At 44.2% G+C, this 20,585-nt stretch overlaps 1 protein-coding gene across 1 annotated transcript; it reads right to left on the reverse strand.

Moving 5' to 3' along the window:
• Positions 1 to 6,783: 6,783 nt before the first annotated feature.
• LOC131899555 (protein FAM104A-like) lies at positions 6,784 to 16,262 on the reverse strand. Its single transcript, XM_059251046.1, has 3 exons — positions 16,096 to 16,262; positions 15,690 to 15,789; positions 6,784 to 7,070 (listed from the first exon to the last, which is right to left on the reverse strand). The coding sequence occupies exons 1-3, from the start codon at positions 16,107 to 16,109 to the stop codon at positions 6,837 to 6,839; spliced, it is 348 nt and encodes a 115-aa protein (XP_059107029.1). The 5' UTR covers positions 16,110 to 16,262; the 3' UTR covers positions 6,784 to 6,836.
• Positions 16,263 to 20,585: the final 4,323 nt, after the last annotated feature.

Genomic DNA, 20,585 nt, shown 5'->3' on the forward strand with positions numbered 1-20,585 from the left:
TTCTTAGTTCTCTGCCTAAATTACACGTTTCTCAGTGAGGATGGGGACATTCTGACTGATGGGGAAAAGCCTGCCCTTACTACACTTGACTTGAGCATTCTTCTTTAAACTCTGGATAAAAGATTCCAAAAGTTGACCTCCAGTAGTTCCACACAATGTGCTCCCGAGTTTTACCCTTGTAGGTTCTCAGCAGCAGCCGGTCCCCTCCAGATGACCAGATCCTAGCAAACAGATCAAGCATGTCACTCTCCATCCAGATTGAGAACCTTCACCACTTGCCTCCTATTACTGCCTTCATGAATGGGATGTGCCACAGTCCATTTGCCAATAGTGGCTCCCCAGACAGTGTTTCAGCTTCAGACCTTGTGGGTCAACTGCCTTTGGAAATTAGGGTTTTAATTGTAGGTTAAACTGGACTAATGCCTTTCTGATTCATCTTCCCTCTGATGAGGCCCACAGACTTACGTAGGTTCTCACTGTGGAGATTCAGTCTCTGACTTTGACACGCCTAGAGGCATGGACTCTGTATAAAATGCCATGTAATCAGTCTGAGGTATTAGGGAAGCATATCACATAATGAACATGGGCCTAACTGCAGCATGCTGTGGAGCATAGCCAACGATCATCACATGACCACAAGAGTATCAAAGAAAACACAGTCCTGTTCATGACTGGATGCTGCCAGTCAATACAAGACTGTTAGCATTTGAGTAAATGAGGCCACTCAGAGAGTTGAGAAATCACCAAGCATGTGTCAAGTCAACGTCAACAATGAAGGCCCTCAGAACATAAAGGAGACTTAACTGACCATGCTTAAGATGAGCAGTAGGAAGTCAATGTCCAGTCCTGGGTCACAGGGATACCACCAGATCAAGCATTGTAAAAGATAGTGGTAATGAAGGTTATGATTGCATCCGTCCAGTCCTATTGGTTGAGTAACTTACCAGCATGTTGTCGCTGTGTGCTACATCACCTCTTTACGACTTTCCACTAGCAGGAAAGAAGATCCAGTCTGATCTCATACTTACATTGACTCCTGAGAGATGCCTACATGGGAAATACATTCCATAAAACTTGTGGACACTTTACTGGGATTTTATTTATTTGTGTATGTTTACTTTTGTCTGTACATGGTATTGAACCTAGAGCCTGATATAGAGTAGGCACAAGCTATTACTGGGCTTTACTTACAGCCTTCTCTTTTGAAATTTTCTTTTGACACAAATTCTCACATCCTCTACACAGGCTATCCTTGAACTCAGTCTGTAGCTCTCTGCTTTAGAGCCTGTCATCCTCCTGCCTCAGCCTCCCAGCTAGCGGGGATTACAGGCTTCCACCAGCAGGCTTGTGTTTTCATTTCTATTTGAAGGCAAGGCCTTGGACAACTTTCCTCTTCCACGAGAAGAAATGACCAGTACAGTTTATCCCCAGAGGGCCGTCAATTATCAGCTCTTCCTTTTTAGCTTCATTTATCCTGTATGTGCTATGGTGTTTTGAAAATTGACAAGTAAATTTAATTGCTCAACAGGAAATCTCAGCATATAAAAATACAGTGGCCAAAAGTGTCGCAAAGGCCAGTCACTCAGGATTGTAACAGTATTGGACCTCTCACAAAGATCAAGAAAGTGTGCCATGTTTATGCACCTGGTCCCTATCAAACTCTCTTACTTTAAAGAAACACACACACACACACACACACACACACACACACACACACACACACACGGAAACTCAGACTGAGAGGTCCACCTTGTTAAGAATTCTAGATCTCTGGCCAGGTACCAGGCTGAGTTCCAGGAATCCAATTGATGAGAGAGAGGAGAGATTTTGCAGGCAAGGGACGTCGAAATGATGATGGGAGGATGTCCAGAGCTGACTGGCCACACTAGTGGAAACCCATGAACTGTGGACTGGTGACTGTGGAGCCCCCATGGGAATGGACTAGGCCCTCTGGACATGGAAGACGGTTGTTTGGCTCAAACTGATAGGGAGGCGCCCGGGCAGGGGGATCAGGATCTGTCCCTGGTGCATGGGCAGGCTTCCGGGAATCTGGTGCCTGTAGTGTGACACCTTACACAGCCTTGGTGCAGTGGGAAGAGGCTTGGACCTGCATAAGCTCAGTGTGCTGGGCTCTGCTGACTCCCCATGGGAGACCTTGATTTGGGGGATGTGGGGATGCGAGGTGGCTTGGGAAAGAGGGATGGTGGGTGGGAGGAGGGAGGAAGGGGATCTGTGGATAGCATGAGTAGTGTGTAGAAAATTTCTTAATAAATAAAATAAAATAAAGAATTAAGGATCTCCCCCCTACCCGCCCTTGTCTTGGTTCATATCTTTAACCATTTCTTCTTTTTAGAAACCATCCTAGCCAAAATTACCCGCAACTGCTCCCAAGCATTACAGGATAACATTTGTTAATTAGAGTCAGCTCCGAAATCTGCCTCAATTGGTGGGGATACAAGTAATCTTAATACACAGACCTCACATGATGTGGGAAAATGATGATGATGTAGAGAATGGCACAAGACTTCAGAAAATCCTTTAACAGTTAGAGTTTAATGGAGACCTCGAAGTGACCTTTGTCTCAGTCTGTTCTGTGTTGTGGTCAAGTAGACAGAAAAGGATTCCCCAGAGGAAATGATCTAATGATCATGTTAATCTGCAGCAGGGACCATGTGCGAGTAAGTAGAAAGGATAGCATGAGGATTGTGATATCATGCAGGTGACTGTCATGTCTCTCAAGTGAAAAATCACAAAGTGAAACCAGTGCCATCTGCCCGTGGCCCAACTGAGGAACTTCACAATAATGCTGGTGATAAGACATCCAGGAAGGAATATATAAGAAACTCCTCTGCTCATTTGGACTTGTCCAGGGGTCATTCAATGGGTACAAACAAGTCCACCATAAAGTTTGTCCCTCAAATTCCTTCTTGTGTAACTTGAGTCAAGATATCCCTCTTGTCTGTGGCCATGAGTAGACAAGCCCATCCTGACTAAAGACATTGAATTGCTCCATGCATCAAGTAGTAGTTGTGTATGAAAAACCACCAGGAGGATGTGGGTATCAGGTCAAAGTTCTTGATTTGGAGATGGAGGGAGTAAAGTCAGGGAGAGAGGGAGGGAGAGCTAGAGAGAGAGTGAAGGTCAGAGATGGAGGGAGACAGAGTGTGTGAGAGAGAGGCAGGTGGGGCAGACAGAGAAGTACAGAGCAGAAGAGAGGAAGGAGAGACTGTTGTCATTCTCTGGTCCACTGTAAGCATCATGGACGGCATCACTAGGCTTAAATACTGTCTAGTTGCACAAGTCAATGAGTGGACATCTCCTGCTGAAGTGTCTAGAATCAACAGGCCTTGCCTAAAACAGCCCATCTACGTTAGAGGAAAGCGAGCTTGTACTAAGTTGAAAAGACCCACTTTTCAACTCTGGTGTTCTTTCTCTGCAGTTGTGTGCCTTAAGCTGCTCATGGACTCCTGTCACTTTCTTCAGGATCTGATGGACAGGTGGATGACTTTTGTCAAGGTTCCCTCCCTGCCTCTGACTTCTAAAGCTCACTCTACTTCTGTCTCAAGGGGTGTTGGGAGGAACTCACTGGGGTGTAGCCCATACTAGATTGTTCCTAGAGGCCAGTTAGGTTCTTACTCCCTAAAAACAAGCCTCATATCACCCTTGGCGAAACCTTCTTTCCTTGTTCAGCTACTTGATTCTTCAGTGGAAAAGGATCCCTTCTCTTGCCTGCTGGTTACTTACAAAATACTTGTACTTTACACGAGGGACATTTGTGGAGGGTGAGATTCCACCATTCCAATAAGGACTTGGAATCTGTTAGGACATAGGCTGGTGATAACCACTTAAATAACTTGCAAAAGACAGTAAGGTGTTGACACAGGACAAGAGATGAAGCAGGCAGATTTCCAGGAGTTTGAGTCCAGCTGGAGGTACACAGTCATTCCAGTTCCAGCTTGGTCACATGGTCAGAGCCTGACTTTAAACACAACCCAAATAAACGTCTTAGAAAGATCAGATATGATGGCACAAGCAGTGAATCCTAGCGCACTGGAAGCAGAGGCAGGCTGAGCTCCTTGTGTTCCACTAGCCCACCCTGCCCCAAACAACTGTATGGATTTTGATGATGTGAGATGCCCTCTTGCCAAGAAAGACTTGTTATACAACGGACAGTCATCCCACCCAGCTTTACAAGACCTCTTGAGTCAGATATCACGTCCAGTAGCTTAGACTTTATCAACATTAGACATAATAGATGGAACTGTAAGGAACAATACATAAGAGTTCACAAGTAGGGTTTGCACTTAAGCCACGGCATTGCTATGCACTTCTCTGACAGAATTACAAGTGCTTTGCACAAGGTCTGAAGGGCACACACTGGAGCATTAAAGGAAGAAGGCTTCTCCCTTGGAATACAAAGAGTGCAGTTACTAGACACAGGCTTCACATTTACAACTGCATGGGCTGACATTGGCACCATTGTAAGTAGAGATTGATTTCTGTAGAACATCTCCCTTCTGAGGAGCGGCCCTGTCATTCATTGCAGAATGAGAACCAGTCACATTCTCCCTCCTACCCAATGCTCATTACCGGTTGGTGTTGGCTCGTTTCTTCTTGTTGTTTCTTCTTTCAAGTTTTAATGAAAACTACACATTCTTTTTTGGGCCACTTAGCTTTTCAGGAGTCACATTTTAAAATGACATTTAACACAGAGACCCTAGATGAGTGACTTGGAACCCAACCCGAATTGAACATATAAGTCATTCAGTATCAGGAGAAGTCCTCATGTTGCTATTTTAACATGAACTGGACACCAGACTTGACAGAAAACATATCAAACTGTCATGAAGGACTGCTGTGGAATGTTCTGTATGGCAAATGTGTTGCTAATTAGTCAATAAATAAAACACTGGTTGGCCATTGGCTAGGCAGGAAGTGTAGGCGGGACAAGGAGGAGAATAAAGCTGGGAAGTGGAAGGCTGAGTCAGAGAGACACTGCCAGCTGCCAAGATGAGAAACGGCATGTGAAGATGCCGGTAAGCCACGAGTCACGTGGCAAGGTACAGACTTATAGAAATGGATTAATTTAAGCTGTAAGAGCAGTTAGCAAGAAGCCTGCCACGGCCATACAGTTTGTAACCAATATAAGTCTCTGTGTTTACTTGGTTGGGTTTGAGTGCTGTGGGACTGGCAGGTGAGAGAGATTTGCCCTGACCGTGGTCCAGTCAGGAAAACTCGAGCTACAAATGGCGCCCAACGTGGGGCAAGAATTTCCACCTAAAACCTGAGAAAAGATTCTAAAATGAAGCTAAAAACAGCTTCCTAATTGTCTCTCTCAAATGAGCAGCAGCTGCTGGTTTAAGCTACTGGTGGGTTCCTAGTGTGCACGCTTGACCTGCAGTATGGCGGGAGTGAGGCCTCTGCAAGTGGCACATTAAGCTGCTTGGTGGATTTAGACTTTGCTAGTATAAAACAAAAAAAAAAGGTTTCTGGACTACACGCTGCTTGGCTAAAAGCATAGACTCACGATAGCTCCCAGAGCTGGTGGCAAGCATACCATCCCCATGTTGGGAAGCTGAGGTGGGCGGAGCCAGCAGCCACAGCTGCTGCAGTTTAAAGCAATTGCTTCACAATAAGACAGATTCAGATGTAATAGTTTACAATATGTGTAAAAATGTACGTAGGCTTGAAAGAGAGAGAAAAAGGAATATATACAGTTATATAAAGAAATAAATAGTTTTTAAAAAATAAAGTCTTTAAAGAAACAGTAAAGGTAGTATAAAAAATAAGCCACGTAAAAATGGATATTACACAGAGAATCTGGATTGTGTTGTCTTTGGGATTTGTAACTGAAGAAAAACATTTGATCATAAAAGTTGTTGAGTTAAACCAATATGTATATTTTAAAGATACCTTGACTTCAAAATTTGGATGTAAGGATATGTTGCTTTGGAAAGGAGGCTCTGCTTTTATTTCCACAGAAAGCCAGAGGCTATGGACTTGTTCAAGATTAAGATACATCAGGTTTGACCAGCCAAGACCCCCTGAAAGGTCTCCGATGACACCATGGCCCAGATGATCCAACATCCAGAATGGTTTCAAGGCAACTGGCTCAGAAGATACAGCCTCATGGACTATTCCATAATCCTAAAATTTTCTTTGTGTCCCCATAAGATACAGCGCCCCCCTCCAGCAGGAAGTAGTAAGAGAAGCTACGCCCAAATTCTCAAATTATATGTAATTTTACTTTGTTAAGGTTAAAACATTCCTTTTTGAAAAAAAAAAAGGGGGGGAAGTGCTGTGGAATGTTCTGTATGGCAAATGTGTTGCTAATTAGTCAATAAATAAAACACTGATTGGCCAATGGCTAGGCAGGAAGTGTAGGCGGGACAAGGAGGAGAATAAAGCTGGGAAGTGGAAGGCTGAGTCAGAGACACTGCCAGCCGCCAAGATGAGAAACAGCATGTGAAGATGCCGGTAAGCCACGAGTCACGTGGCAAGGTACAGACTTATAGAAATGGATTAATTTAAGCTGTAAGAACAGTTAGCAAGAAGCCTGCCACGGCCATACAGTTTGTGACCAATATAAGTCTCTGTGTTTACTTGGTTGGGTTTGAGTGCTGTGGGACTGGCAGGTGAGAGAGATTTGCCCTGACCGTGGGCCAGTCAGGAAAACTCGAGCTACAAAGGACCTTTTGAAATCGCAGTGGTGGAACAAAACAGTAAAAGATTACAAATGCCCATTGACCTCTTACTGAAAATACAGACAAAAGCCAAGACTGCTTTATGTGAATGCCATTGCCTTTTATAAACAAGGGAGGAGGAGGCCTAGGTGATCATGTTGAAGATTGTCCTCTCTGCTGTAGTTTGTATAAATGAGCTTCCTTCAAGATCTGGTTAATGTGGGAGTAAGGACCATGGTCTTGGCCCAATGCATCGTCCTCGTGGGAGAACTCGGGGACATCGGAGTTAAGTTCAGCGATGTCCTGGTTTAAGCTGCTCTTTGGAACACTTTCTCTCTTGGTGTCATCGATGCTGCTGTGGATCTTTTCATTATCAGTGCTTGATGACTGGAAGGAGAAAGACAGAAGGAGGATGGCTATTATGATACTGTCATCATTTCCTGTTCAGCTTGAAGAATACTGGCATCACACTCTACAAAAGGCTTCACAGTCTATAAAGTGCAATCACTTGGGTAGCTCATTCCTTTCTCACAGCAGCACCATCGCTCAAGCTGGGGTTAATGGTACCCATTTGACAGACCAGGAAAGAGATGTCCCACAGGCCCAAAGGCCAGTCTCTGGGAATGTCAGGGAGAGGGTTCAAACACAGGCTTTCTCACTCCAAATGCCTCCACATATCCTCTGGCCCTGTTTGTACCGTGCATCCCAATTACCTGCACCAGGGAAGTGTGCTCCCAACCTCCAGGAGAAAGCAGCAATCAATGCTGCAGACTGTGATAGGGATTTGATGAAACAAGTAAGATGGAATGCAGGTCCACGTTCCAATGTGGCAAAGAAATGATGGGGAAAGCTCCATTTACATATATATACATGCACAGGTACACACACAAATAACAGGATCTTTCCACACCTGTCCCCAAGAGTGGATGTAAGTGTTCTTCCTATAGCAATTCAAGGCTCCACTCATATCTCCAAATGCCTTTGATAGTTTTAAATGACAGCTGTATGCCAACACTCAGCATTCCTAATATCTGACACCCCTTGGTCTCCTGTTTGTGGTTCAGTGTGCTTTCTGTACTGCGTGTTTGCTCCTAATACTGTCTTTCCTGGATAGAACTTCACTCTTTCTTACTGGTGATACTATGTGGGGTTCCCTTCCCACACAAAAAGTGTGTTATTTTGGAATTCTGTAGACTAGGGATGCAACTCAGTGGTAGAATATTTTCCTCACATGCACAGAACCTTGAATTAGAGCTCCTTGGGTACAGGAACACACACTTGTGCACACACTCATGGACTTGTTGTCTTTAATCTTAATACTTTCAAAGGGGGAGGAGGTGATCACAGTGACCCTTTTCTGAATTGAAATGGTGAACAATATTGCTATTGTATGTCTTTTTTGTTGTTGTTTTTTTTTGACAGGGTTTCTTTGTCTAGCTTTGGAGCCTATCCTGGAACTCTCTTTGTAGACCAGGCTGTCCTCACAGAGATCTGCCTGCCTCTGCCTCCTGGGTGCTGAGATTAAAGTCGTGATACACTACCGCCCAGCAGTATTCTATGTCTTATAAGGACATTTTTCATGTTCGTAGCTATAAGAATGACAGAAACCAAGATGTGTCGTCATTCTCAGGTCATGTGGATCGCCTTATCTCACTACATCACCCACAGGTATCATATGGCAGTATATATGCAATGAGATTCATGCATTCAAAGACTGTCCATGAGAGACACAGAAGGCAAATGAATCTATGTGTAACTGTCAAATAGCTTTCCATGGATCTAAGGGCTATGCTTGTGAAAGAGGTCTCAGAGGAACCCAGACAAACTATACCTCTTCAAGGCCTCCAGTGGAAAAATCTAGATGTAGCAATTTTACTGTATGTTTTGCTTATAAACACTCAAAAGCCAGGTAACCTATCACATTGAATAAAATCACCCAGTACACAATCTGGTTTCCCTTAGGTAGATATACTTTCTTGGTTGGTTTGGTGTGGGTTCTTTCTTTCTTTTCTTTTCTTTTTTTCTTTTTTTCTTTTTTTCTTTCTTTCTTTCTTATTTTTTTCTATCTTTTTTTTTCTGCTGGACTATATTCTGAACAATATGGCAAGTAGGGGAACCATCAGAAATGGGAGAATATTAGGTTTACACTCTTGTGTCATGAAGATTATAGTATCATATGAAGAGGGGATATAGTACGTTAAGGGGCTGAGGATATGGTGACATGGATAGAGAGCTCACCTAACACACAGAAAATACTGGGTTGAAGCCCAGTTTAACACACCAGGTGCTGAGAAGCACTGGTGTAGAACCAGGTAGAGTTTTGGAGGATCACAATGTGAAGGTTATGATCATCTTGAGCAAAATAGTCATGTTGAGGTGAACATGAGCCACCTGAGATCCTGCCTATGAGAACTTACAGAAAAACTCACAGCCCTGAATGGAATTCTTCAGAGCCATTGTGAAGAAAACAATAGATGACCAGCCTCTCATTTCTAGTTGACATAAAATTTTTACTCACTTATGTAGAGGCATCATTATTACAATAATGTTCATTGATGGTTTTTACAACTTCAGCATCTCAAATATTAACAACCAGAAATCACTAAACAGTTTTTATAAGGGAAGTAACTGCCAGGGCATATTAGCACATACCTGATATACCACCACTTGGGAGGCTGAGGTAGGAGGATCTGGAGGTCAGTCTGGATTACACAGTGAGTTCCAGGCCAGTCCTAGCTGTGTACCAAGTACCTGACAAAACTGAGACCCAGACAGGTAGACAGGCAGGCAGACAAAAAAAAGAATGAACGACAGAAAGAATGCCGAAGTAAATTCAACTAATCTAAATGAAACTGCTTTTATTAATTAATTAGAGTCTTCAGGCCCATTTCTGGTAACAAGGATGATACAGTCCAGAAGACATGCATAAAAATAAGATTATAGAGACTGAATAGGTTGTGTTTTTAAGTGATTCTCTCTCTCTCTCTCTCTCTCTCTCTCTCTCTCTCTCTCTCTCTCTCTCTTTCTCTTTCTCTCTCTGTGTGTGTGTGTGTGTGTGTGTGTGTGTGTGTGTGTAAACTCAATTAAAGAAAAGAGGCCAAAAATTTGACAGTGAGCAAGAAGGAGGGGTATATGAAAGGGTCTCAAGGGACAAAGGGAAGGGGGAGACGATATAATAATATTATGATCTTAAAGAATAAAATAAATGACTAAAAGAAAGAATGAAAGGCACCTGCACCAGCCAGTGTAGGACAGGCAGAATATTAACAGGCAGAACAAGAGATCAAGAGTGTGAGGAAGATTTTGAGAGGCAGACACATGATCATAAGATGAGGGTTTGTGGTCCCTAGGGGATTTCTCCAGCCATAGAAAGCACAAGAACCGTCATGGCAAGAACATGTGGATGCCTGGGGTTTCATGCTGAGAACTCCATTGAGCTGAGCAGACAGATATTCTAATGGACGGATGGGAAAGGAGGACAAAGAACACAGAGGCTACCCTCACAGTTTTGCAAAGTATCTCCAAACAGGCTGTGCTCATCTTGATGATGTTGGCAGAAACACAAAGGAACATGCAGTGATACCCAGAGAGTGGAGGAGGAAAGAGTCGCTGAGAGCTCTGTACATACACACGAGAACATCCCAGCCTCTGCAGAGGACTCCTGGCAGGGTAAACATACATTCCCGGGATTGAGGTTAGCAGGCTCCCCAGGTTGAGTTCTCCAGTGTAAGCTATGGCCAAGGAAGGGGCAGCTGCAGAAAGTGGGGTGCAGTGAGCAGCTGTAGAAAAGGAACTGCCAGAAAGATGGTGGCAGGGATGCAGACAGCAGCTTAGAATCACAGGAGAGAAGGAAGACAGCACCTGGAAGAAGGATAGCCAGTCTCCAGGCTTCACAGGAGGTGGAAAGAGATCTTCAATTGGCTAATGACAGTAATGACGGGAATATGGAAACGGAAGCCATAGGGAACATGTTATCGTGGAATAGCATCACAAACACTGAATGGAAATTCATGTATATTCGTGATATAGAACTGGATAATGCTTCCTAAAGTGAAAAGCGAGTGGATCCACGATTTTTCTACCTTCAACCCCAGCTTTCTGTGCAATTCTATTCCTATATACCTGAGAGACATTTGTTTCTGAACCCCAATAGTGTAACAAATTCACCCTTAAACCCACTGTACCCCTGGAATTACATGCTGTTTTTTACTAACTGAAACTGACAAGCCCAAGCATGCCCACTGCAGTCTCTAGACTAAGAACTCCCAAAGGCTCCCCACATTTGCACTGGCGGCCCACCTTCTATGATCTGTCCAGAACGATGCACACTCTCTTGAGTCAGAAGACTGTTGAATCACTACTACTTTGTTAATGAGCAAGGGAATGAAGGACATTCATATCTGAAGTTCTGTGGGCAGGTAGGGGGCCTGATCCAGGCTCTCTGAGGACCAGAAGGTAAAATGGGGCCAGACCTTGAGTTCTAAGCTGTATTTCAACTGAAAAATTCAACCTGTGATACAAGCTATGTCGCCTCATCTGTGTGAAAGAAGGGAATGGATTTCAACAAAGCAAAGCAAAAATGTCTAGGAAAGCCTCTCCTGCAGAATACTCGTGGACATGATTATCTTCAATCCACAACTCAGCTTCTAACGTGATCTTGCACATGAGAGTGCTTGCCATACTTGGGCATGCTCCATGGACAAGTGTCCTTAAAGTGTCTACAAGCTATTAGGCCATCTTTGGCCAAGCTCCCCCACCCCATGCACACCCATCCAATGAATGTATCTCCAAAGAAGGTCATTTCAGGGGTACCCGCTTTGCTTAGGCTTTGACAACACAACTAATGACGTCTCTTTGGCTCAGTAAGGAACTCAGAGCCCTCAATTGCTCTGTCTTCCAGATCATACAAAGAAATCAAGAGTGATGGAAATGGCCCCCTACTCAGTTCATTTCTGTTGCGGTGATAAAACACCCTGACCCAAAGCAACTCAGGGTTGAAAGTTTTTCTTTGGCTTACAGATCCAGGTTTTCATCCCTTACTTCAGGGAAGTCAGAGCAGGAATTTAAGAGCAGCATCTCACCTCCAGTCAAGAGCAGAGAGAGAAAGCACAGGGATTCTTGCTTGATTGATGGTTTGCTTATAGCTGGCTTTCCTTTTCTCCTATACATTCTGGATGCCTTGCCCAGGGAGTGGCTCCACCTGCTATAGGTTGGCTCTTTCTACATTCACCTACAATCAACACATACTCCATACACGAACCCAAAACTGATGGAAATAATTCCTCAGAAAGACTATTTGAAAGTCAACGAACTGAACAAGAAAATAACACTGAGTAAGGTCACGAAATCCCCAAAAGGACAAACACCACATCTTTTCACTCCTATGTGGGTCCTACCTTTGATTATTTTGTGTTGTGTGTGATAAATCTTTTGGACCCTGAAGGCCTCTCTGCTGTGCAGCAAACTAAATCAGACCAAATTGGAAAAGCCCAGGATTAATGGGTAAAACGTTCCCAGGTGATTCCCGGCCCCTCAGAGAGGAGATGGGGCTGAGAGATCCAAAAACCACCTGTCTGTTTTCCTGGATGCAGCTTACATACCCTGTGGGAATGGTCTTGAGCCTCTCTGGTGGAGAAGCTTTGTTTGGCTGACTTTGAAGGGGCTGGTTTGGGGAAAGAGATGGGGGAGGGGAGTTGAGGTAGATCTTCCACCAGAACATTCCAGACTCTATGGGTAAAGGGATGCCAGGGTGCCAGGGTTTGAGGTACAGCTCCCACCCAAACAGTGTGCTTATCCTGGAGTCCATTTGGAACCCAAGAAAGTAGCAACAGGCCATTGGGTTGGGGGACGTCAGCTTGAAAAGATGGGAAATAGCAGAATACTGGTAAAAATGAATGTAGAGAGCAGAAATCCTGGAGTTTGAAGGGTTCTAGCAGTTTCTGGAGTGATGTGAATGGAAAAAGGAGGGGTTAGGTAAGGGCTAACCAAAATGAAATGTGCAGAAAAAAGCTACATGAGAACCCATGGCCTTAGACCCCAGGAAAAACATATTTAACAAGAGGATGTGGTGGAAGGCATATGATATGAAAAAATGTGAGGGGAATACTGGGGGTTAAAGTTTAAGTGAGAATAGGGGAAAAGGAATGGAGAAAAGAAGGCAGGATGTGTACATTCTAAGGAAAGCTAAGGATGTATGAAGAAGCTTTATGTAAATGTACTCTACAGTATAAAAGGTCATACAATGCAATTTATTTAATGATTTGTTTATCCTATGTGCATTGGTGTTTTGCCTGCATGTATGTCTGTGAACGTGTCAGATCCCCTGGAACTTGACTTAAAGACAAATGTGCAATGTGGTTCTGGGAATGTGAACCCAGATCTCCTGGGAGAGCAGACAATACTCCTAATGACTGAGCCATCTCTTCAGCCCCCATACACACTATTCTGAACAAGGATACTGCATGTGGGTGAACAATGTTATTCCCAGAAGCTGTAAGTCATTAAGTAAAATTTCAGCACGGCACATAAATTACCTCCCTATTGTTTGGCCAGCCTCAGAGGTGACCAAAGAATGAAGGCTATTGCCATTGCTCTTGGTTGCCCAATAGAACAAGATGGTAGGACCGTGTAGCTGAGACACTATACACTTCTGTTGCAGGTCACAGGGAAATCAGTCTTGAACTCACCAAGAAAAACTCCCAGCTGGCTAATGTCCACAGTACCAAGAAGGTATATATGCTGGCTGTCGTGAGGGAAAAGACATAAGTGATCTTACCCATTGCTGGACCCTGCATGGTATAATACTAGCCCGCCAGGCATGATGAATCCACTGGTGGAATAGTTGCAGTTCTGTGTCTGGGGCTAACCAATTCTTCTCCTGATTGGGTCTGAGGCCTGCTCCACATGAATGAGTGTATGCCTGGCACTGTAAACATAGTCAAAACCTATTATTAGTGAGCCCATAGTTCCTCCAAAGTGCTGGGGGTGGACTTACTGTTGTTCTGCTAAATGGTTATGTTGTTAAACTGCCTTCTGAATATTTTTGTTTGCATGCATAGGTCTGCACTGCTCTCAACACTGGTTTCAGAAGCTTCTAGTTGCAATGAGTAGTGGTCAATGTAGAAACACATAACTGTTCAAAGTGCTGACACTAAGCAACTGTGAGTGCTCAGCCACAGAGGGGACATCTACACCACCTGCCCCTGCCCTTGGGCTCAGGGAATATTGTAGATGAGGAGGCAGAAGGAATGTAAGAGCCAGATTACAGGGAGGAGTGCTGTGAAACACTGTCCCCTGGTTATGGTATGGCTCTTGTACACGGGAACTCATGGTAGTTGTGGTTACCTGAACATGATGAAGCCAGGTTAATCCCCTGGGAGGTGCTCTTGTGGCTGAATCTCTAGCTAAGGAGCTATTGGCGACTGATGGCTGCTGGAGAAGGAAGAGTCATTTCTGTCTGGGTAGATGGCCCCTGGTCAGTTACCTGGGACTCAGTGGATGACCCCAAGGCTCTGTGCACTTCAGAAGCACTAGCTGGACAGAGTGAGTTAAACAGGTACATGGATACACAGTGAAAAGGAGGCTCTGACATTTAGACCGATATTGGTTGGAGGAGACCAGAGTAGAGCTGCAGGGAGAGACTGTAGGTGAAGATAATCAAGAAATATCATATCCATGCATGACATTTCAAAGAATACAGAAGAGTATTAAAAAGAGATCCTCCTCTCAGGGGGTTCCATGTCCTGTGAGGCTGGCAGTTAAACTAACCAGCATGGACCACAAACTGCTAACACCAGAAAGAAATGTAAGAGGCTACCAATCATTCCAGCAGACAGCCTAACTCACCCAGCCTAAAACAGTGGTGTCACAAAGAGCTGTAGCCCCAACAGTTGGGGAAAATCAAGGATGCACAGAAGTCTAACTGGAATAGGTGTGAGGCCCTTAATGTATTTTTCCCATTTGTCTTACTGCTGTTTCCTTGGAACTTAAGCATTAGTTCCCATGTGATCAATAGCAGAGTAGAGGTCTAGGATCAGTACTAGCGACCCACAGCTCATCCCACACTGTCCATTTCTTCTTTTACTCAGCCATCAGGACAACACTGTGAAGCCATTGTTCTTTATCAGGAAGACAGACATGTACCAAGGCTTTTGGTCTTATGTTTGCACTACCATATCTCACACCTTCGTTCCAGGGAGCAGATTTACACGGAGGTCTAAGGATGCTAACCTTGGAAACAAAGGCCAGTATTCATATTTAGGTGACCATATGCAACAGAAAACTCAGTGGGTCAACAACACTCCTTGCTTGACTCGGGTAGGTCTGGGTACATTTTATCTAAAACCTACCTGTGTTTGTGTCCCAGAGGAAGGCACATGTTGATAAGCCTTTTATCTCTTGTTCGGGAAAGGAAACATTGAGCCATACTTACTCATTACCTGATGAGACTTGTCCAGAAACCCTTTACAACGCTCCCTCCTCACTAACTTATGCTTCCATCCAAACCATGCTGCATTACCACTTACTGGTTGTTAAAGTGAAGTCTGTTGAAGTTGAAATGCCAGCTCTTCAGCACAAGCATCCCTAAAGCTTTCCCAAATCCCTTCACACAACCCCCACTTGGCTCTTAGGTTTTCAGGGAGAAAGCCAGAAGTGCACTGTAGCCAGTAGCATGCCTCTCTGTTCTTGCAGTTTATTTCTGTCCCAACCGTAGAAGGGGTTCGATTCTCCCTCCCCATTTGCAAGGTGGAGGAATTTCTGGAACCCCATTCCTCCTGGTTGTGCTTGGGAAAGCCTCTCTGTCAGCCCTGTCTCTGTTCTGATGCACAGTAAAATCACGCTTATGTCAATACTTAAAATCCTGCTCTGCCCCAAAGCCATTGCAGCCAAGGAGAAGACTTTCCCGAGGGCATCTGGGAGTGTTCTCTTGCCTCGTGGAGATGGAAATGAACACCACAGAGCGGGCAATGAGTCAAGTGGAGAAGCTTGGGTGGCCATAGTTCCTACCTCTATAGCCTGCGGGTCCTGGAAGGCCTGGTCCTTCTTATTCCTCTTCGAATGACGGGGAAGGTGGGGGTCTTCCTCATTGCCATCTCTTCTCCTTTTCCTGCAAAGAGTTTTAAAGGGAGAGGAGCATCTGTCATCATTCAGCAACTGATCTTTTGGGTGCTTAACTTTCAGCCCTGTGCTAATACCCAAATCCGCAGCCTTGTCTGGGGATGCACCAGTCAGAGCTGCTCTGATGGATTCAGATTCTGCAGGCAGATGGCACTAGGCAGTGGAGGAAACATGTCAAACAGGAATTCTATGTATACCCAAAGCCCAAGTTCAAGTTCCCAATCAGAATCTTAATGTGAACCACTGCTTGGGACCAAAAACATAAAGATTTTATGATCAGATGTTAAAACTCTACCTGACCAGCCCCATTGTCCACTGAAATAACCGTTCCAGATTGTATGATTTTCGGCTCTGCCGTAGGGCAGCTCTCAAGGTAGGTGCAGCTTCTATCGTCTGTTTGCTCTTATGTCTCTTCAGCCAGTGGCTAGGAACAGACACTTCCTGTGTACTGTCAGATTATTCCTGTTGCTATAGCAACAACTATTATGTCACTGTAGCTACTTCACTGCCATCATGACACTGTGGCTGATTACTTCCCTGAAACTGAGTCTAGAAGTGTTTTAATATTTCATTCCCTTACATCTTCCTCCCATGCCCTCTTTCCACATATAATTAGTTTGTTATTTGACAGTATTATTCTTGAATATTCCTCTTAAGTTATTATAGGAACATTCTAACATCAGCTATTTCATTAAGATAACTCCTATATGTTTGATTTGTCACACATTTGTCTGAGTTCACTTACTTTTCCTAGTCTTTAATCTTGCTTTAGTGTCTGAGAGAATACTTCATGGACAGGTATCCCATTTAGTTTAAATACTTTTCAATTAAACATTTTTTTTAAAAAATTAACCTGAAGCCGAGTGGTGGTTGTGCATGCCTTTAATCCCAGCACTCAGGAGGTAGAGTTAGGTGGATCTCTATGAGTTTGAGGTCAACCTCATCTATAAAGCAAGATCCAGGACAGGCACCAAAACTACACAGACAAATGCTGTCTCCACAAAACAAAAAAAAAAGTTAGCCAGAATATAAATGCAGAAGATATACCTAGACAAAGAAGTGTTTACACACATTTCTGGCAGAAACTATTGCCAGTTACACTTGCAAATTTTTCCTAACTTATCTCTTTATATTGAATGAAATTGAAGTGGACAATGAACTAAATTGTAAAAACACCCACGCTTGTTGCACTTGTGATTTAATGTAAAAATTTCTTTAACAAAAAATATTTCATATGGTGAAAAATAATGAGATATTGCATGTCTAAATCAAATGATATCATCATGATACAGATGCTATATGCATAAAATTATTCAGGAGATTTGTATATACTTTTACTTTGTAAAACAAAATAATGTAGCCTGTGTGTGTCTTTCCTGAGGTATTTGTACAAAGCACACTCATTTTACATAGATTTAGCTGCATGTGGAAAATGAAAGACTTGTGCAATCTGTTGAATTCTTCAATCATAAGCTTTCATGCAAAGGGATCATGTCCACAATCATAAGATATGTTCATAAATGAATGTATTCAATATAGTTAAAAATTAAAGTTATGTTTACATGTTTATATCTCTGTGTGTGTCCGTATGCAGATACATGTTATAGTCTATGTGTGGTAGTTGGTAGACAACTTGTTGTGGCTGGTACTTTCCTACTTTCACATGCAATCTGATCTGAAACAGACTATCAGGTTTGGTCTCAAGGGCCTTTAACCACTTTTATCATTCAATAATTTCATTCATGCACATAATTTTCTCTGATCAGATCTACCGTAAAGTTTGTTTTTTGTTCCTCCTGCCACCTTTCCCTCCCAGCTTCATGTACTTTGGAGCATCCTCCTGAGACCATGGAATGGTGCCTGTGTATGGGCACGGGTTTAAGATCTTCTACTGGAGCAGGGGTCTCCTCTCAGGAACCAAATCCCTAACAAAACTGGATTCCTCCCCAATAATCGTCTACTGCTAATAGCTCCTCAGCTAGGGGTGTAAACTCAGGAACTGCATCCTAATCCACGCTGAGATTTTTCCCGGATTGGTCCTGTGAATGTGTTGTGCATGTGGTCACATCTGCCTTTGCATTCATGTGGGCCACAGTTGTGTCATGTTGAGCAAATGAATTTTCCCTGAAAACATCCACCTCTGACTTTTACAATCTTTCTTTCCCTTCTTCTCTGACAGTCCTTGAGACTTGGAAGGGACAGATTCATAGCTTAGATGTCCCATTTGGGGAGAGCATCCCAAGTCTCTTATTCTTTCAAGTTGACCATTGAAGATTTTTGTGTTAATTGCTATCTACTGCAAAAGGAGGCTTTCATATGACTGTTGAGAGATGAAGTAATGTATGGATGCAAAGAAAAGTTAGAGGGATGTTTAATATTATTTCCATTATGCAAAGTAAGAGTACTAAATTCTCTTTAAGGTGAAACAATTTAGAGACCTCTGGCTGCCAGTACTTTGGTTGGAGGATTATTCCTCAAGGATTTCACCCCCAGTGTCAGTAGGAAAATCCAGCCATTACAATCCCTGATTTTCAGCAGCAGCAGCAGAGAGGACCAGAGCTAGGGAGCACTCCACATCCCAAGTTTTACATTTCTTCCTTAGGATGCTCAGTTCCTTGAGGTTAACATCCGGCTCTAGGGTCACAGTGTTGAGACACTCGGCCCCTAAGAGGGGCTATTGTCACAGGTCCAAAACCTAGACTCTCAAGACCTCTGGCCCTTCCAGACTCCTGGAACCCTTCCAGGGAGGTGGATCCCACCCTTTCCATCTCTGGCTCCTCACAGCCTTCTGTCTCTCTTCAGCATCAGTACTCTGGCTCTTCTGTCTTTCTGTTGTCCCCTATTGCATCCTCTCCTTCTGCTCCCCATCTTTTCAGCCCCAGCCTGTCTGTCCCAAGAACTCTTCCACTGCCCCCTTGTTGCCACTGGTGCTACCACAAGGGCTGCTGCCTCTGCAGGGACAGCAGATGCTGCTTCTAGGAGTCTGCTGTCTCAGCTGCCATCTCCTCTTCAAGCTACCAGCTTAGCCCAGGGGGTCATGAAAAACAAAACCCCAGAGCCCAAATTGGCAGAAAAGACCACAAGGGAGTTCTTCTAATGGACCTAACATTACAGCAGCAGAGGGCAAGCTGACTCAGAAAATGAATCATGCTGCCAGCTCATACAGCAAGAATGGGGGTGTGGCAAATGTCTTTGCATCAGTAACTTCACAACCCTTCATGCTGATGGAGTGTTGTGAACTGCACCCATGGCAGCCATCCCACTGGGCCACCAGGGCAAGTGTTGCCCTCTGGCCTGGGTGAAATGGCTGCAGAGCCTTCTGAGGTGTATACCCAGGGCTGTGATGCCAACATGCAAACCCATACAAAAACCTCTTCAAGCTATTTGAGAACACCCTGTCAGGTAGAGCACCTTCTGGAGCTGGAGATGGTATGCACATGCCTTTGCACTGCAGTGTGCTCAAGGCATCTGTGCTCTGTTCCAAGACACCAGGATATAACCAGGGCATTTTGGCAGGCTTCCAAATCAGAGCCGCTTAAGGCTGACAGGCACAAGCAGACAGACAGCCTGTGACAAAGTCCGGTGTGAGAGTCTGAGTCACACACAGAGAACATTCAAAGGAGGTTACAGTAGAGTCAAGGGACGCTCCAGATAGCACTAACAGTTCCAGCATTTAACAGCACTGAAACTTATTTAACAATGATAAATGGGACTTAACATCCCGGGGCTGGAGTGAGGGGCGGATCCCTGTGATCTGTCGCAGAAGGACAAGCATTACTTGGCATTTTAACCATAATTGATTAAAAGTAATTGGTGTGGGATGGTAGCAGTAAAGGACAGACATTTTAACAGAAGACAGTAAGTGGGGTAGAGTAGGTCTAAGAGCAACCTAATGTGTAAAAGGACATCTAAAGAGCCGTGGGAAATGCAGCAACCACTGTGTCTCCTGTTTTCTCTGCTTTGTCCAGTTAGATCACAGATAATACAAGCAAAGAGGTACTGTGGAAATCAGGCAGGGGTGTTTCTGTTCTATGGCAGTGAGCAAGACTTTAGACCACATGACAGAAATCCCAGGAGACTGGGTGGCAAGGAAGGCTTAGTGCACACATAAAATATTTATACTGAAGCCAGAAGTGGTGGTACATGCATTTAATCCCAGCACTCAGGAGGCAGAGGCATGTGGATCTCTGAGTTTGAGGCCAGCATGATCTACAGAGTGAGATCCAGGACAGCCAGGGCTAGGCAGAGAAACCCTGTCTCAAAAAAGCAAACTATCAGTAAGAAAACAAGCTAACAAACATCCCCTCAAACAATTGAACTGAATTCCTTAAGATCCCCCACTTTAACAGTGAGTCTTCTGAGATTCAGATGGCTTTTGGGTGGGTCTGACAGTAAGTTTCATGGCCACAGAAGAAAGCCCTCAAGGTCATCATGGGTCTCCTCTCAGGCTGAAGTGGGGAGAGTGACAGGGAAGGATTGTGACAAGGTGTCAGGAGTTCCTTCAGAGGCATTCACCAAGTCCTAGAAGTTCCTCAAAGGTCCTAGAGTACAGTGTCCCTAGTGTTCATTGCAAGGGAGGAGGATGTGGGAAGGCCTGACATGGGGCAGTCATGCAGTGAGAAAAAGTGCTATTACTAGGGATCTGGTGGGGTAGGGTAACCTACTGTGGTCCTAAGGGTCTCTCTCTATCTCAGCTTCTTACCTCTGCCTTGGACCATCCAGAAACTGTAACAGAGGGCACCAGAAAAATACGGAATTGGGGGTATGGGACTCAACAGACCACTC

Source organism: Peromyscus eremicus, chromosome X, assembly GCF_949786415.1.
Source record: "Peromyscus eremicus chromosome X, PerEre_H2_v1, whole genome shotgun sequence".
Taxonomy (NCBI): Eukaryota; Metazoa; Chordata; class Mammalia; order Rodentia; family Cricetidae; genus Peromyscus; species Peromyscus eremicus.